Genomic DNA, 18,896 nt, shown 5'->3' on the forward strand with positions numbered 1-18,896 from the left:
TGGAATGCAAGTTCCTTGTTGACCATGAGGTCAAAGAGTTAAATGTGTTTCTTGCTTTGTCTCACAGGTACCTTCCACAGATCTCAAAGCTCCATTGTGACAAACAAATTACTTGACCTTGCCAGCCCCCTATGATATCTAATAAATAAATAAATATGTGACTGATCATATTTGGACAAAAACGATAAGCCGTATTAAAGCGAAGTAAGGATGTACGGTTCCGCCTATTAACCCGACGTATTTGGAAAAGTTTTCCAGTAAATAGACTTCAAAAGCACTCCAAATGCAGGTCTACCAAAAACGATGGAAAACATGTGATGTAGAACTATGTAAAAATAACGCATACATACAAATTATCCAGGTGTGACCATCTTTTTCGTATAGGCCTACAATCTGATTTCTCTGACGTAGGCTATAAAAGAAAGGTCACAAAACCAAACAAAACACTCAGACTAAAATATAAATGTAAAAAATGCCATTATGTCCAACTTTGCTACATATGAAGAACCCGCGAGTTCTTCTTTGACGGGAATAGTCAGGCTACTGCATGTGTTTGAACGATGTTTCCTCAGACCACAGAGAATAACAGAGCCTGGTAAGAAGTGAGGGTGATGTAAATCGTCTTCCAGCAACACCAGGTCCATGATCTCGCCAAAGATGGTAGCGGCACACACTTCTGCCCATGCTTCTGCGTCTGCAGAATGGATTATTTGCCTTGATAAAAGGTGAGTTGTAGTCGTTTCAGCGCGATTAATTAGCTACAAAATCGCGTGCTTTATTTCTAAGGCGGAATCACTGACTCACAAGCTGACAAGTAGGCTGTAACATAAAACATTGAAAACCTGCGCACTCCCGGCTATTTCTACCATTGTGTGCTAGATTGCTTAACGAACGTGTCAACAATGTTATTTTTCTGGTTATTTATTTACAGATAGTGTACATTATTTCCTGGAATCAAATTGATAAATCTGTCGATGATATGATGATGCAAAAATCACCGCAGCAGATAGATGTCCTTTAATAATCATGCATTTAAAACATATTTAGATTTAGACACAGAGGCTTGATATTTTGAGATACTGAATGGAAATGCAAGGGCACCTTGTTTATTGCTTATCAACAAAAAAGTAATTTGTATACTTATAAAATATATAGCCACGAATAGGCTAGCAGTCTGAATAAATCCAATATCATTGTCAAGAGGGAGGCAGAGCCGCAGTGGCTTGCATGCAGCAGACTCAAGTCCTCGCGTTACAGCCGTTCGCTGTTTAATCGTGTCTGAATTCTTTAAAACCAATCCCTCGTTTACGTATGACGTTAACGTGAAAATGGGTGCTTTGATTGTTACTGTCGGTTTTCACTTAAATAGTCCGTAATTGTGGGATTTGGGGTTTCGGTTGTCTTCGTAGGCTAGGCTATAATATAGCCTATTTCTGCGAAACAAAGGAGCGATAATCGAGGATAGTGTTCGTTACAGAATATTGTTTATAAATCTGAACCAGAACCCGTTTTGCAATACCATATAGCATATTTCATTTGTTTGTATATGTCTACTGTCGAATATAGGCTATTTGCCTACTCGTTAGCCTGTTACAACCTACACTATCTTAATTCTCTCGATCGAATTATCTTCTTTGGTCATCAGTCTCAAATTGAGATGAAAAGAAAACATTGATGGCCAGAAACCACGCCTGAGTGATGCTAATTTTACCCTTCCTACCCCTATTTGCCATTTCTTTTTTCGTGAGAAAGAAGGTACTGGGGTAATGCACTGGACTTAAGTTCCCTGCATTACAGGTGCAGTGGTCACAACAGCATTATTCTGGAACATTTCAGCAGGAAGCATCCTGCAGAGTGCTCAGGCTAATTACCATGGCAATTTGAACCACGGGGAAGGCATTCTCAGATCAGTTCATAATGTATTTATGACACATGAGCTCCTTGCGGGGACCTTTTAATGGGCCCCTGAACATGTGCAGCTCAAAGATGTTGCGGATCATCTCTCTGCAAATCAATACTCTAACATTTATTCTACAAATCCTCTTCCGATCTGCAATTGCAGGATTTTCAGGTCACATAATAAGGATGATTATCACTGACCCCTGTCACTCAGACTCTAGAAATTAGCTAACCTTTATTGTCAGGTATTTCATGAGTTCTTTGGAGAGGTATTTCAAGTGTTCTATCCTGTAAAAACAATGAAGGTGTTTGTTTAAATTAATTCCACAGTTCCAAAATTTGTTGAAAACAAAGAGTGTGTAGCATTGACGCCAAGCTATTTTAACAGTTGCCTATTTGATATTGAATAATTACTTCTTTGACTTGGCATACCCACTGCTGTTTGTGGGAGTGGTCAGTGGAACCTCTCACAATAGGTGAAGTAGAATACTCTGTACACGAAGCTGTGTCTGAACAGCTAGTGAAAAGCAAAGATCAAAATCCAACGGGGGGGGGGGGGGGGGGCGGGGGATGGCTACAGAGCTAAAAATATCACAGGTGATAAAGGTGGGAGGCTGTTTTTCTTTCAGGTTGCCCTAGATCAGTGGTAACCAACCCTGTACCTGGAGATCTACTGTCCTGTGGGTTTTCATTCTAACCCTAACAAAGCACAATGCATTTAACTGCTAGAGTCAGGTGTGCCAAATTAGGGTTGAAATGATACCTACAGGATGGTAGATCTCCAGGAACAGGGTTGGTTACCAGACCATTAGACTCACCAGTCTCACTTTATTAAATGTTGTAATGATGAGAAAACTACCTGTCTGCCAGATTACTCCTCTAACACAGATGATGCAGGGCAGCAGCCTTGTTTTCTTCTCTGCTGGCCCTAGGCAGAAACAGTGGCTCTGTTCCTTCAGTTCTGCATTACATCTAGTGTCTGAGGAAGGCCCCAACATTAAACTCCCTGTCCCTGGTGTACCACGAGCATGTACGTGCAGTAGGGCCTGTGTTGTTTGCTTCTCTGTGAGTGGTGTTAAACAGAAACTAGTGGGCTTGCATGACACTCCTTGTGATGCGTTATGGTGGCAGCTCAGATCAGTCATGCTCGCTGACACAGGGCACATCAGAACCTGGACTTCACATTTAATAAAAATATCAGTTTTCTAATCGTGACACACTGATTCCAGAAAAAGTGGACTGCCAGAAGCACCAAATTTTTAGTAGGATATACTGTGCAGTCCATACGTATTTGGACAGTGATTCAATTCTTGTTGTTTTGGCTCTGAACCCCAATGCACTGCATTAGAATTGAAACAAGGAATATGGGGTGCAGACTGTCAGCTTTAATTTGAGGGTACATCTATGTCAAGTGAACCTTGAAGGAATTACAACACTTTATACATAGTTCCTCCATTTTAGGGGACCAAATGTAATTGGACAGTTGGCTGCTCAGCTGTTTCTTGGCCAACTGTGTGCCATTTTCATCATTAGTTTGTGCATAATAAAGCTAACAAAAGGTCTAGGTCTATTTTGGACAGATGAGACTAATATTAACCTGTACCAAAGTGATGGAAAGAGGAAAGTGTGGAGAAAGAAAATAACTGCTAATGATCTAAAGCACCCCTCCCTCATCAGTGAAACATGGTGAAGCATAATGGTTTGGGCATGTATGACCGCCACTGGAACTGGTTCATTCGTGTTCACTCATGATGTGACTGCTGAGGGCTGTCATCCCTGCCCCATTACGGTAACATGTCACTGACAATATGCTTCATCAAAAACTCAAACATTGCAATGTACACCATGTTGTACCAAAATAAATTTTAAAGAAATAAAAATGTACACACGGTAGCTCAACCATGTTTTATTAGTAGGCCTGTTTTTCACATTCTTAAAAGGAAAAAAGCATGTTTTCTTGACTGAAGTCTATCACCAGTCTATCAATGTATTTTACTGATATATTTGTTCCTATAGCGGCAACTGCCTGCTATTCAGTTGCCTAAAAACTGCCTTTTTTAGTTTTTTAACACCCAGCCTTAATTTTGCATAGCCTATTATTATTAGGCATATGATCATATTGAACCATGGTTGTGTTAAATGGTGGTCTTAAGTGATGTTTTTATTGTATATAGGTTATTATAGTACACAATAACAAAAAAGTCTAGCAATAGACTGGGCAACTGAAAATTTCTGCTAATCAATATAAATAAAATATTAAAGACCCTGTGCAGTCAAAATCAAGATTTTAAAATGCTTATATTATGACCAAAGTCTATAAGGTTACTTACACATTGATTTTGAAAGTATTTCATAAATGTATGTAATGAAATTTTTTTTTTTCTCCTAAAAACTATACAGTGCTCGACATTGCCGTCTGGTGGAGTATTTGGTATTAGTGGTTTTGAGACCAAGATCGTGACATCACAAATGTTTCTAATTTGCATTGACCAATGTGCGGTGGCCAAAACACTCACCCAGTATGAATATTTATGATTTGATGCTATCGACAATCTAATTAAGCCTTTGCTTAATACGATCAGTTAACGTTAAAGTTACTTAACATTGATATAGATTATATTACAAATCATAATGTTAGCCGTCCTAACCTCAATTTACTTCGCTGTCGATGATGTTTAGCCCGAACGGAGGCTTACCGGTTGAACGGACCGGTTCCGGTAAGCATCCGTTCGGGCTAGATGACGTTCTGCTATTAATCGAATCTATCGAGCCTACAAACTATAACGTTACCGTTAACCTCATCTCCCCAATTTACTTGCTGTCTGGCTATCGATAATTTTGCTAATGTAGCAATGAGGCCTAGAACTAACAGCGATGGGCTCATACATAATATGTATATTATACGGCTCAATATTTCTAATGCTGTTATTGCTGTACTCGTTATCCATTATTACGGTCGTATGATAACTAGCTAACGTTAGCTAACAACTGACGTTACGTGGAGTGAGCGCTGATCCAGGTCAGTGGGAGTGAGCGGCCCCGGTTTGTCAATCAAAAGTGAATGCATAAATAATTAGGACAGAACTGGCACGCCCGACCGGTCTTGAGTCTGTTATATTAAGAAATTCAGGTTTTACATCAAAGCAGGTTTTTTTTTAACTTTTCAAAGTCTAGTAAGTAGAAAATAAATAAATAAATAAAACACACACACACACACACACACATATATATATATAGTAATTTAGTAACTAAAGGAACAATTTAAATGTAAGAAAAGGAGGCTGCACAGGGTCTTTAATTAGACCTTAAATAAACGTATTGTAGACTAAAAAAATCCTTATGTGGAGTTATAATGTGATACACAATTTTGGCTTGAATTTAAACTCACATTTTGATATATATTTTAAAGCAACTGAACACTCAAGATTGCTTAGAATAACTGACAGTGGTCAAATAACATTGGTGTTGATTGGGTTTATATAATTTGTGAGGATGACGATGTTGAGAACTTCTTTGAAGTCACAATACCTGTTGAAATGGCTACAGGGTGAGGAGCGAGGATTTCTGAAACTAACACCATTACCCGTAAAACAACAAACGGCTAAGGCTGCCTTGCACAAATACAGAATGAAATAAAACTCACGTGAATTTATTTTCAAGTAATTTTTTCCCGAATACTGTATAGTACTCAAGCAGTTCTTGTTATCTCTTGATATCACAGTGAAAAATAATGCAAAAAACATTGTGATACACTGTGGTACACATACCTAAATGCATGTTTTTCTGTTCTCTATGGTATGTAGATGGGACAACATTTTACAAATTTTACTATTTATGATGACTCCAAGGGAAATTTTACATTCATATGAACGCCCAGTAAATTTCAATGAGCATTTGCCATGTCCTAGGTGAGAAGTATAGCCCTTGGAGATACTAATGCTCCATATCATGTACAAAACGATCACAATAAAATAATATTCCACCAACAGAAAAATGTTGGCAATGTTCTAGCTTCATGGTAAACTGGTGCATCAAACATAGCACTTGACTAAGCTACCTACTGTATGAATGCTTATATTACACTACAGTATATGAAATACCCACATTAGAGAATAGCACAAACTTCTTGAAAAGACACTCAATTTCATTGTGAGTGTTATGAATACTAACAAAGCAAGCTGCTACAATCTACCAAGCTAACACTGCCCAATGTACACTAATAATGCCCCTATACTGACAGCTAGGCCTATTATTAGTTAGCCCCAATTAAGCCGCGTTTCCACCAAAATTACCCGGAACTTTCAGTCCCAGGAACTACTTTACCAGGAACTAAAAGGTTCCTTCAGCCAATGGTTGTCTGCGTTTCCACCGGGGTCTAAAGTCCCGCGAAGATTAGGCAAATTAGCCCACTGACGTATGAAAAAGCGACGTTGTCGTCGGTCCATCTGTCATATGATTTCTTCTGTAACCCCATACTACCACCGAAGTAGCCTACATTATTTTCTAATAACCGGGACAGCCCGGAGGGGTTTATTCCACTTATATACAACGGGTTACTAACAATGACTATATATGGTTACTTTTGTATTTATTGATTTTTATCGATTTAATCACATGGAATTGAAATATTCTTCTGTAGCCGTTTGGGCATATTTTACCGTTGTCAAGCAAAACTGTCGTTGGTAGTTGAACTTGGACCGTTATGCAACAAATAGGATATAACAGACCAATAGTCAGATTGTAACTGTTTTATATATCCTCTCAAACACATTCATTATGTTTTTATGCGAACATTCGCTTTCATGTCTTGACATCCGAAGCGACAGAATGCATTCACATTTCCAATATAACTGGCAACAACAGCAGAAAACATGCACACGTTGTAAACAATTTGCTGTTTGATTACTTTCTCGTCGTCAATTCTATATAGGCTAATCGCAAAATGACAAGAATAGAACGAAAACTCGGACTTGCATGAAAATTTAAATTAGTAGTGGTACAGCCACCGTTTGTTTTCCTTCGAAGTTACTGCTAGCCGAGCAGCGAAGTGTGCCCTTCAGATGCGAACCATGCACCATAAATTAGTCCATAGTCTTCCTGGTCTTTTTGTGGAATTGAAGAATGGCAGAGTAAAATTACGGCAGTCTGAAAAAGCTAAAGGTACGATTACTAGAATTAACCTGTTATTTTACCATGACAAAAAGTGCGGAAGGTGATTTCCAGTTTGCTTTTACTGTATCACCAATGTGAATTACGCAGAACTACCGCATACATCACATAACTGTATCAAACGTTTTGAGTCAATTACAACGGGCTAACAAAGAAAATCCGGAAGAAAATATTCAGTAACCGAATTAATCCGTTTGAATGTTTTAGTACGTAATATGCTGTCCCAGCACGAATGCTTAGCATTTTATAAAACGAATACTAAAGCAAGAAAAGAACAGAAGAGCACACGTTATAATTCCAAGACGTTGGCAGGCTATAACCAAAAGTAGGCTACTGCGCTACATAACATACACGTTTGATTTGAAGTTATTATGAAAATAAATCGGGTTGCGCCTGCATATTTTTAAACATGGCGCCTGAAAATAGACACAAAAAAGTGCTGCGAGTACTCGACCAGTCAGAAATGTTCAGCGCTGCAAGCTCCACCCAAAAGGTTCCTGTACTTTCGGAAAGTACTACCCCCCGAGCAGGAACCTTTTGGGGGGTAAAACAAAGCCCCCGGAACTAAATTTAGACCCTAGTTCCTGCGGTGGAAACGCACTGAGTTCCTCAAAAGGTTCCTAGTTCCGGGGTATAGTTCCTGCGGTGGAAACGCGGCTTTACATGCAGTATATTCTGAGCATTATTAGCAAAGGCTAACAGTTGTCTCTTACGAGCAATGCAAATATAAAAAATATGACACAACTTAAATAATTGACAAACAGTAATATGTACATGTTCATATCTATGCTTGCTAGACTTCATGCTTCTTCTTCCTCTTCTGGCCCACTCCCCAGAGTGTTTGCTTTAGCCAGGCTGATGAGTTGACAAAATTGGTAAAATCTTTTAAAAGCCAAAGGGAAAAAGCAATTACGCCTCAATGAGTGCTTCTATATTACTGTGTAATGTTACAGCTTACTGCACACTGCTGTGAATCAACAGTTAAAGTTGTTGCTCATGGCTGTAAATAAATACATTTAAAAACAGACATGTGATACACTGTTGGAAAGCTTGCACTGTTCTCTATTGGGCAAAAGAGGTATCAATCAAACCAGAAGGAACTTAAAAGAATTACCATGTCCTAAAAAACAAGTGGGGTTTTGTGTGTAGCCGGTATAAATGCCTACCCCTTTCTATTTGCATATTTATTTCTCAAATGGTTCAAGACAATAAAAGACCACTGAATCGTTACATGTAAACCAATGGTAAGATTGTAAATTTATGCCATATTCAATCACAGATATTAATAGTAGAATGACTTATTATACAAGAATTCCTCTTGTTTATCGCGCTATTCAGTGGGCAGTGCTATTCAGTTTCACCACTGTATTGGCATACCTTCAGGCTATTGTTGGCTTTATCTTGTTACTATGACTCAATACAAATTTTTGTTGGTGAATATTTTTTTTCACTACCAGATAGACGCTGTTGTTCAGTGTTGTCATGCTTGGGGGGCATAGACACTGCAGGGAGGGGTTGATTGTTAAGTGGACAAACTACATGACAATGGTGGCACTTAGAAACTATTTGGCGTAGTCCAAGATTCAATATTCAAGATTCAAAAAACTTTGTCTATCACATAGTGTTAGAAAATTGTCTTAGGTTAGGGGCTTACAAACAACATAAAAACACACACCCACAAAAGGCTCACAAAATTACATTAAAAAACAATTCCATAAATAATAGTTGTGCAAAGCTGCATTAAAAAGTAGTGACAGTCTGTTTGTCCTTGTTTAAAATGGATATTGCAGTGGGAATGAAAGAGTTTTTGTGAGTTTTCTTTTTGGCCAGAGGTGCTCTGAAGCGGCAGTCTGATGGGAGTAGCTGAAATGAGTGGTGAAGGGGGTGTGAAGGGTCCTTAGTGATGGAGTCTGCCTTTCTTTTTACTGCGTGATTGTAAAGGTCTGAGAGTTGGGTGTGGTGCCGGTGATTTTGGTTGCCTGCTTGATGATTCTTGTGAGTTTTTTCTTGCTTTTCTCTGTGAGGACGTTGTACCAGGATGCAATGTTGAATGTGAGGACTGATTCGATGAATGACCGGTATACTGCTGTTAAAATGTCCTGTCTGACATTAAAACACTTCAGCCTCTTCAGGAGAAACATGCGCTGTTGGGCCTTTTTGTAGACCTTGTCCACATATTGTGTGAAGGACAGGTGGTGGTCGATCTCAGTGCCCAGGTACTTAAAGGAGTACCATGGTGGTTGAACGTGACACTTCCCAGTTGTCTTTAGGCAACAACAAAACAAATGTGCATAATTTTTTTATTTTTCAGTCATTTCAATGTACTTTAAAACGTATTTTTCTAAGCCTAAATTTCCCACTATAAAAATTCACCCGAACCGTCTGGGCGTGGTAATGAGAACTGTCAGTTAGCTATGATTGACAGACTGTGCCCTGTTACCATAGCTACCCCCATGATACGCGCTCTCTTTGGGAGACTGAATTTTCACAAGCTTAGTAGTATATCAAGTATCGATAGATAGCTAAGGTAAGGACGTTGACTTATATCCAATTATAATTTTTGCTATCTAGCTAGCCAAGTTAAGATAAAAGCACAACTATAACGTCCTATAACGTACTATAACGGCAGGACGGAGTGTGGCACAGTGGATAAGGAACTGCGCTTGTAACCGAAAGGTCGCAGGTTCGATTCCCGGGTAAGGACACTGCCGTTGTACCCTTGAGCAAGGTACTTAACCTGCATTGCTTCAGTATATATCCAGCTGTATAAATGGATACAAATGTAAAGTGCTATGTAAAAAAAAGTTGTGTAAGTCGCTCTGGATAAGAGCGTCTGCTAAATGCCTGTAATGTAATGTAATGTAATGTCCTCATAAAAGCAAACTAGCAAGCTAACTTTATCGAAAACATTGCCTTATGAAAGCAAACCTCCTAGCTAGCTAACGTTAGCTAGCTAGCTAAATGAATATAACCAGAAATAATCTAAAGGCACTCACTTTAAGTGAACCTAACGTTAGTCAAATATTTACATTGTCTGAACAGCAGGACGGTGTGTCCTGTCAGATTTCTTTACGGGGCGTGGGAATGGTAGTGGTTACTGTATTCGTGACGCAGCAAAATGACAACTTTCTCAACCGGTTGAAAGTAGGACGATGAATTTAAAACGCATATTTCTCCAAAAATACAGAACGGACATATTTAATACTTTGCTCATTGTGTTTCGTCAATGCCTCTTGTGCAAATAGCACATAACACCGAGAAAGTGTGAAAATCACCATGGTACCTTTAAAGATCTTGACCTGTTCCACCACCTGCCCCTCCAGCCTGAATGGTCTGGAAGGCAGGGCACATCACTGCTTTTAGAATGAGTGCCTTACCCTAGACTATGAGTATTCAATCTTGTCCAGAAATGGCTGGTATAGGTGCTTTAGTACTCCTTAATTGTCAGGGTCCCAAAGGGAGAATGTATTGGAGTTGCAAGATAAGGCAGTAAAAAGGTACCTTTACTCTACATCCTTTACACTAATCAGAGTCATAGCCCAGAGCCAGTATGACACTGTAGCAGACACATCTTATAATGTGAGTATCACAAGATCCCTATTATAGTTACCATTTTGTAGGATAAGGAAGCTGTGGAATATAAATTTTATTTGTTGGTGTGGTCATTAATTTCTCTGATTACATGTGGATAAAACCAAGGACATGTTCAAGGCTTTAAGTACAATCCAGACACACCCATTTCAGTTATCATAAAGACAAAAGAAAAAGATTGTAGACAATTACAAAAATCTGAGAACCATCATTGACAAAGATTTACAGAACATACTGAATAGGAAAACACAAAGGCAGCTTCTTTCTCAGAAAAGAGATCTCACAAAAAAAAAAAACTTTTGTGAGATCTCGCAAAACTTTTACATAGAAGAAAGTAATATCTATAAATAACAGCACGTATGTACTTATGGGTAGTTGTCACAGTGTCATCACTTCCTGGGGAACTGCACACATGGAGGAGCAGCTGCTTGAGTTTTGCTTTGAACTTGGCTTTAAATATAAGGATGTTAGTTGTTAAACTATTTTGAATACATATGGCCTACACCCAGTCATTCCTCTGCCAAACACATAAATACTAAGCTAATCTGTATTTATTTACTGCTGTGTGCATATTGGCAAGGAGAGCTAGTTAAGACTATTCTGAATCCGTATAGCCTGGCTACACTCAGTAATTCCTCTGTCACACGCTACATAAATTCATAATATGTGTTTATTTTCTCCTGTGTATGTGTTAGTTAGCGAGAGGGATATAGGGAGATGAACATTCTGGTTTCACCATGCAGAAATTAAGGCCCTTTTTATGAATAGTCCCGCCATTTCAGGGCTTCATAATGTTTGGAACAAATGGAGTCAGTTGTTTCTGATTAGTCAGTAGTGTTAAGTTGTTTCCTTAGTAAAGGTATAAGAGAGTTTTCAGTATCTGGTCTTGATTCTAGCCTTTTTATTGCCTTTGGAGTCTGTTATTGGCATTTGTCAACATGAGGGCCAGAGTTGTGCCAATGAAAGTCACACAAGCACTCTAGCACTCTGTCAATGTGGTGTCCAAATATCATTTATCAGTTGTGACCAAACAAGTGTGCTCGTCTGCGTAATTACTGCTTGCGTCTTGTTGGTCTTTCAAGCCTAATGGGCTGGAAGCCTGTTGTTTTTGTGTACATTTAAATTAATGCAATGCTATTTAATGAAGTGGAATTGACTGGACAAAATAAAACATCGACAATAATTATATTTCCTTTTTTTCTGGCGAACCTGCAGACTGTAAACTTTGGTTACTTGTTACCATTCAGCGGGAACATCAGATACAGAACATGAGAACAATTTTACATCATTTTGTATAGAGATTTGTAAATTTGATTAAATGTATACGTCTACATAGAAAATTCACTGTGTCCAACCCACATTAGTCAGACTTACTGATTTACTATAAATTTTGTGAGTTTAATGTCATATATTTGTCAGGGTTATGGGGACCAGGACCCAAACACAGAGTGGGAGAACTCAAAAAAACTCCAAAAGGCGAATACAAACAGACTTTAACAGAGAACAAAAGCTGGGAACGAAAAAATGAGGCCACGCAGGGCAACTTAGAGGAACACAAAAAAATCCTCCAAAAGAAAACAGCGGAACTTCCAAAACCCAAAAACACGCAGAACAAATCGGGCAGGGCAGAACACAGGAAGGCAAAACAGGCAGGCAGAATAACGGGTACAACAGACGAGCAGAAACGCACACAGGCGGAAACACAAGGAACCAGCACCCTAGTCTGCTTCTTTGGTTTTTATTGGCGGTTGGAAAACTTAAATTAGTGCATTACCGCCACCTACTGTATGCATTGCTATCTGGTTTAATTCTCTCAAACAATAAATAAAACAGCCCAACCCTCCCATATCTGACTTGCGATTCTTTATTTCCCTATATCCCTGGCATCTGACTCCCTCCAAACCCTTTCACTAAAATTCCCTGTATTTTGTCCCCCTTCACATCCGTTATTCCCAAAATCTCTTTCACTGCGTCCACCACCATCTTGATACTCTCTGATTTAGTTTCTATTTCACTAGCACAATTGATCACTATCGCTATAAAGCCAAGAACCTTCTTCTATCCATATACATCATTTCTCCGTCACATCGCACTTGATCTTTTCTTCCTGTTTCAGTTCTGTTCCTTCCTCACAGCTCCCGTTTCTGTCCTCACTCTTCATTGCTTCTGCATATGTTATTTTATTCTGCACTCTTGTTCTTTCCACCTCGCTTTCCCTCTTCCTTCTTTCACACTGTTTTGCTCCCGCCTCATGATTTCCCCCACAGTGAAAACATATTGCCTGGTCTTTAGACATTGTGCAATCCTCATCCGAACATCCATCTTTCCCACACCTTCTACACCTGTGATCCCTTTTCCTACAAACTGCTGCCACGTGTTCATACTCCTGGCACCAGTATCACCTCAGTGGAACCTTTTCATATACCCTCACCCTGTAACTAACATGGTCTAAATAAATCCTCTCCGTTAGTTCTCCTTCAAATTCTAACAATATTGAGCCACTTTCTTGTTCTTTACCCTCCCAATAACTTTTCATTCGCCTCGCCTCGAATACTCCCTCCACCTCCAAGAAGCAGTCAGCATATACCGATACCAGGACCCCACTGATCACCCCTTTCCGTAGCGCTCTTTCCCTCATGAAAAAACAGACAACTTTTGTCAAACCAAATATTTTAGCTTTAAGCGCTTTATCCCTCAATCTTTTTGACTGGCACTCAATGATTATAATTCCCCCCCTGGTTACCCTCACTGCCCTAACTTCCCCAATCTCCACTCTTCTTCACTAATCTCCCTATTTCATGGACGTCATTAAAAACTCCATTTGCTTCCCATCCAGACCCGGGCTTAAGATCCACCTTCGTTCCTACTACAAATTTCTCATCCTTATTTTCATTTTCTATTCCTTTTTTCCTTTTCTTATTTCCACCTTCTACCACTTCACACTCCATTTCGTCCCTCCAGCAAGGAGCGACTGAGTCGGTTGCAACTCTTAAAACAGACCGTTCTAGCAAACTACTAGTCAGCAACGACCCAGCACCCTAGTCAAGGAAAGAGAGAACTTAAATAGGCAGGGCAACTAATAAGACACAGGTGAACTCAAAGAACAATCAATCCAAAGAGGGAGGGGATAACAAGACACGAACAGAAACAATAATTGAATAATTGAAAATCATAATACAATTAACCACAGGGGAACGAGCAGAACACAAAGCAGAAGTGCCTTCATCTGGTGGCCCAAAAAGGAAAAACAGAGACAAAGGCAGAATCCTGACATATTTATACTTTACATAACATATTAAATTCTTATTTTATTTGTATGTACCTTCTCCTTATGAGTATACAGTATAGTAGTCTATTAAAATAATTACATTTCAACAGTCTTAGGTGAGCTTTGAAATTTGTGCAAGGCCTGCAGAAATACAACGGCTATTTTGCAGGTATCCCATATGAGGTTCAGATAAGAGGACTGTTTCTATTGTTTTACCTGTAGTGTTTCTATTTGCTCCCTCCTACAGCACAGCTCTAAGTCCAGAATCACAGAGATAATATATATTCTAATTCAAATTAGACTGAAGCATTCATGGCAAAATCTCTTGTGACTACATGTCTTTCATTCTTCACCTAGTAGTTTTCGTTGGACTTACAGCATATGTTGTTTTGTTGTTTGTGTACTTTATATTCTGTTAGTGACAAATTTCCATGTGCATTAATATTTAATGTCAGCATTTTTCTAGCATCAACAATAGTATGCCAAATGCACATGGCCTAAGGCTTAAAGCAGAAAAAGACAACTGTTGATCTGTGAAATATTTATACTGATGTGGCCCTTCAGCATAGATGGGAGATAAGAATAGTGTTTTGCTGAAATAGATGGTTCAGCTCTCCAATGATCTTAGTATCTGAGTGTCTCTGGTCGGAGATGCAGGGGTGGGTGGCTGAAATACTCTCACTGCATCACAGAAGGCAGAGTGCTTAATTAGAAAAAGAAATGGCTGCTTGTTAATACTAAATATGTCCACAGAAAATGTGTAGAGAAAAAATCTGGTAAAGTGGTTTCCCGTAAATATGCTAAATAAAATCATTCTCAAAGCTTAAATCTATCCATGCCAAATACACTCAGGCAAAAGCCTGATAAATAGGGCATTTGTTTCAATATGTTTGACATAAATATATTTATTGTTTTCTGAATTATTAAATATTTGCCTATAGCAACATTTTTTTTAATTCACTTAATATTGGACTAGTGTTTTTTCAGTAATTGTTTATGCAATTTTATTTATTCCCACATTTGGAATGCCTGAAATAAAAGAAAATTGTATTAACATTCAGACATTCCAAATGGAATAAATAAAATTTAATTAACAATTACTTGCACTAATAAGCATGCAGCTGGCTACCACTTCTTTTCAATCTGCACTCCACCAGTTGAGCTACACAGTTGTAATACTGAGGGACTTCACAGTTAGCTCACTCAGTATAGGCAGGCTATGGTCTTGCCATACAATGTGTGAAAGTACAGGAAAGCCTCTGTGATGCCAAAAAAGTGGGAGGAGCAGAGAGGGGGCTGTTCCAGTGCCCCTGGTTCCCATTGAAGCCAGTGGCATAAGGGTGGCTTTGAGATTAAGTAGAGAAGTTTCATTATCATTTCCCTGGTCACAGCAATGTAGATCAGTTTTGTGACACACAACACACAGAGCAGAGAGTGCTCAGCATGGTACAATAGATGTAGCATGCATCTTCAGTATATTGGCTTCAAATCATTTTGATACCAAAATGTAGGTGGGATTGGTGTTTGTCAGAAGAGTGAACTGAGCAATGAGGGATATCATTCATTGTTTGGCTTGGTGTTATTTTTATTACAAATTGTTGACCTCTAGGCCTGCAGAACGATCTGGAGAAGACATTGACATCATATTGGCCCGTCTGAAAGATGTGAAGGCCTTTGAGAAGTTCCACCCCAGCCTGCTTCAGCAGATCTGCCTCTGTGGTTTCTACGAATGCCTGGAAAAAGGGATCACATGTAGGTCATCTTCAGTTTCTAATAATGTCTAAATACTCTGCTTTGAAAAATGCTGAATACTTTAAATGTATTATCATTATGGATGGCAGTTGTGTTACCACCTTGTGTGTTACCTGTATTTGCTAGTTTTATTATTTTCCAGTTTTGACAAATTACCTGGCCTGTTTCCCAATGGCAATGGAACTTAAAGGGATAGTTCACTTTCTGTTTTTTATATATTTAAAAACATTTTTTAAATCTAAAATATCCTTTATTGCACAGAAAAATTGTCTGGGCCAATGAAAACACACACTAAAAGTGGAACTATTTCAAAAACTGCCCCAGAAAGTGAACTCTATCCCTTTAAGCTTTTATTCTGGGTCTTGCAAGGTCTTATAACTAATATGTGAAATTTGAATGCTTTCCCAAAACACCATGTGGAGTGCATCATAGGAAGCTGGAGTTAAGTGTGTCATTAGAGGGGATGCCCCACACAGAAATTAAGATATTTAGCAATGCATCTAAAATACAGTTAAACATTAATTAAAAATAAGAACACATTTTAGAAATATTTCTCTTGAGTTATTGAGGACAGTACTGTCTATTAGGACTACAATGTTTTTACCTGTTACAGTTGAGGCCAAAAGTTTCATACACCTAAGGTAAAGACATTCAAACTCATTTTTTCACAACTCCACACATTTCATGTTACCATACATTTCCTGTGTTAAGTCATATTTTTAAGTCATTGCAAAATAATAGCTAAGAGACAGATTTATTTCAGCTTTTATGTACTATATAAGATTTTCAGTTGGTCAAAAGTTTACATACGCTTTGTTAGTATTTGTTGGTGTAGGATATGTAGTGTTTAGATTTTGGCCTTAGAGAGAGAAACAGTGAATAAGAATGTGCCCTGGCCTCCCCGTCACAAGCATCAAAGCAAATGTGATTGGGGCAATTTAAAATCCACTGACACCCTAATCTAGGCAGACAATCTATGGGTCTCACCTCCTCAGAAGAGACAAACTAGATGACACAGGACACCATATCGGGGGTCGAAGACCCTGCATGCCTACATGCCTAACATTTCCCATTATTTTAAGTTGAATGCAATCTTTAGGTAGGCCAGTCCTTGTCATAAATTAGTCTGACCCCCTTCCCTTCTATCCTACACCTTAACTCGGCATCACCCAATCAGGGCAAAACATCCTCAAGCCATGCTGCATAAGGTATTTACCACAGGAAAAAGGTTGTTGTGTTGCATTTGGTTTTGGAGCCTTGCAGAAGAATAGTTTTCTCATTTTATTTTGGTGGTGGTCAGGGGTTAAATTGGGATTTGGGAGGTGGGTGGAAAAAGGTACAAACCAATGAATGTCTCAGCTCAAAATAGTTGTATCTTTAATGTGTTGTGCACATAATTGTAATTAAGGAAAACAATGTTTTAAAAATAATATTGATGCAAGCTTTTACATAAAATATTTCAAGTTTGAATGTCATTAATGCTGAGAATTTTTTTACCCACAAAAATAATCGGTCATCCTCCTCTTTTGTCCTCCCTTTCTTCCTCCAAAACTTTCCTTTAAACTAATCACTGATCTCAAACTGTTTTAATTAATTTTCAGTTGATTAAAAAGCATGCAAATGATCTGACTAAGCAATTGGAAAGGGACACACAGCTTCTTTGCATTGTGTTAGGGAGATTAAATGATAAATGCGATTTAGAAAAATCAGATTTAATCACTAAGCAGTGGCGGAATCTTCCCGATTTTCCTTGAGTATCAATGCAATTAATCCACAAAATAGGCTACTCAATAGCAATACTATCATATATAGCCAGCTCTCCCCAAATAGGCAGTTTTAGCGAGTAGCCTAGGCCTTATAGCCTACATTCATTTTCATTTGCAGTACGAAATTGTGCACATTTTTAATCAACATTATTTGTGGAGACATGCACTTCTTTCTCCGCACTCAAATTCATGGCAAATATCTGCAATGCGTAGATTGTAAACAAAATTGAAGTGTAGGTTTTGTTTTTGCTGGTTATTCTGAAAGCTAACACGGTAGATACCAGACTGGTTGGTGTATCTTGTTTGTTAAGTGTAGACTAGGCTACTAGGTGATTAAAACTGATTTTTAACGGATAAATTGAATTTATGATTTAATCCCCCTAACACGGTATGAAGAGGCTGTGTGTTAGGCTACTTGCCATTTGATTAGTCCGATCGTTGGCACGCTTGATAATAAAGGAAAAATTACTAATGAAAACAGGTTGAGATCAATGATTAGTTTAAAGGAATGTTTTACGCCCCACCAATTTTCAGCTCACCAGTCGCCGCTTGAATAAAACATTATGTATGTGGGAAATATTCAATCCTAGCTTAGCTACTGACCAGCAACCTGCTGATTTTGCTCAAGCAATCAAAGTTGCCGTTAATAATAGCCGGCGTTCGTGGGGGCTGTTTATTAATCTCTCTTTAAAATGTTGCATAGATGAAATTACATGTTAATGAAATTACCTACTGCGTCCACTTCCAAACAATCAAAGATATTTTTCTTTCTGTGTCTGTCTATATAAACGACTGTTCCTCCTGAGTTTTTTTTCTTCGGATTTTTGATTGGTTGAGCGAGTAACTGGCTAGAGGGAACACATGGACTGGAGCATACGAAAAATGGACTGTATTCTCATAGTTATTCGTAAAACTGCCGGTCAAAATGATTTATTTATTTACCAAAGGTGGGTGGACGCCATCCACCCCCAATTTAACCCCTGGTGGTGGTTCTTTGGTGGTGTGTTTTTAGCTGGTTTTCTTTTCATCCTGTAGCGCTTAAACTGGGAGTGAGTAACACTTTGGCAAGGTCTGGCATATCCGTCTCTCTCTCTCTTTTCTCGTATTTCTAGATTAATTGTTTAATGTTCTCTTTCATCATCTCATATTCGAGATCCACCTATGGGGAATGACATCTGGTCATGACTCCTCGGAAGCATCCAATTGCACCACAAGTCTGGTTCTGACAGACAGTAGCGCGTCCAGTGCTACAGGAGGCACCGCCCTCCTGTAAGAGCATATAGGACGCTACAGCGCTACTACTCATCAGTTGACATTCGCTTCTCGCGATCATCCAGACTGTGCTCACAGCCTCAACCTTGCATCTCACAAGAACCTTATCAGTTAACTGTCCGCAGGAGGACATATCCTTGGATTGGCCTCCGCTGGATATGAAAGGCTTGAGAGTTCGG

The 18,896-nt window shown here is 38.8% G+C and overlaps 1 protein-coding gene across 5 annotated transcripts in view; it reads left to right on the plus strand.

Annotated features, from left to right (window-relative positions):
* The first annotated feature begins 395 nt into the window (after positions 1 to 395).
* The window catches only part of rapgef4 (Rap guanine nucleotide exchange factor (GEF) 4), a 133,343-nt gene continuing 114,842 nt past the window's right edge, over positions 396 to 18,896 (plus strand). Inside the window, exons 1-2 of one of the 5 annotated variants that reach the window (XM_035409630.1) lie at positions 396 to 725; positions 15,537 to 15,679. In XM_035409630.1, coding sequence (XP_035265521.1) covers positions 643 to 725; positions 15,537 to 15,679 — 226 coding nt within the window. In that variant the 5' untranslated portion in view covers positions 396 to 642. The remainder of the gene's footprint in view (positions 726 to 15,536; positions 15,680 to 18,896) is intronic. The other 4 variants (XR_004764421.1, XM_035409627.1, XM_035409625.1 and 1 more) reach the window with 4 other exon arrangements.

Source organism: Anguilla anguilla, chromosome 3 (assembly GCF_013347855.1).
Source record: "Anguilla anguilla isolate fAngAng1 chromosome 3, fAngAng1.pri, whole genome shotgun sequence".
NCBI lineage: Eukaryota > Metazoa > Chordata > Actinopteri > Anguilliformes > Anguillidae > Anguilla > Anguilla anguilla.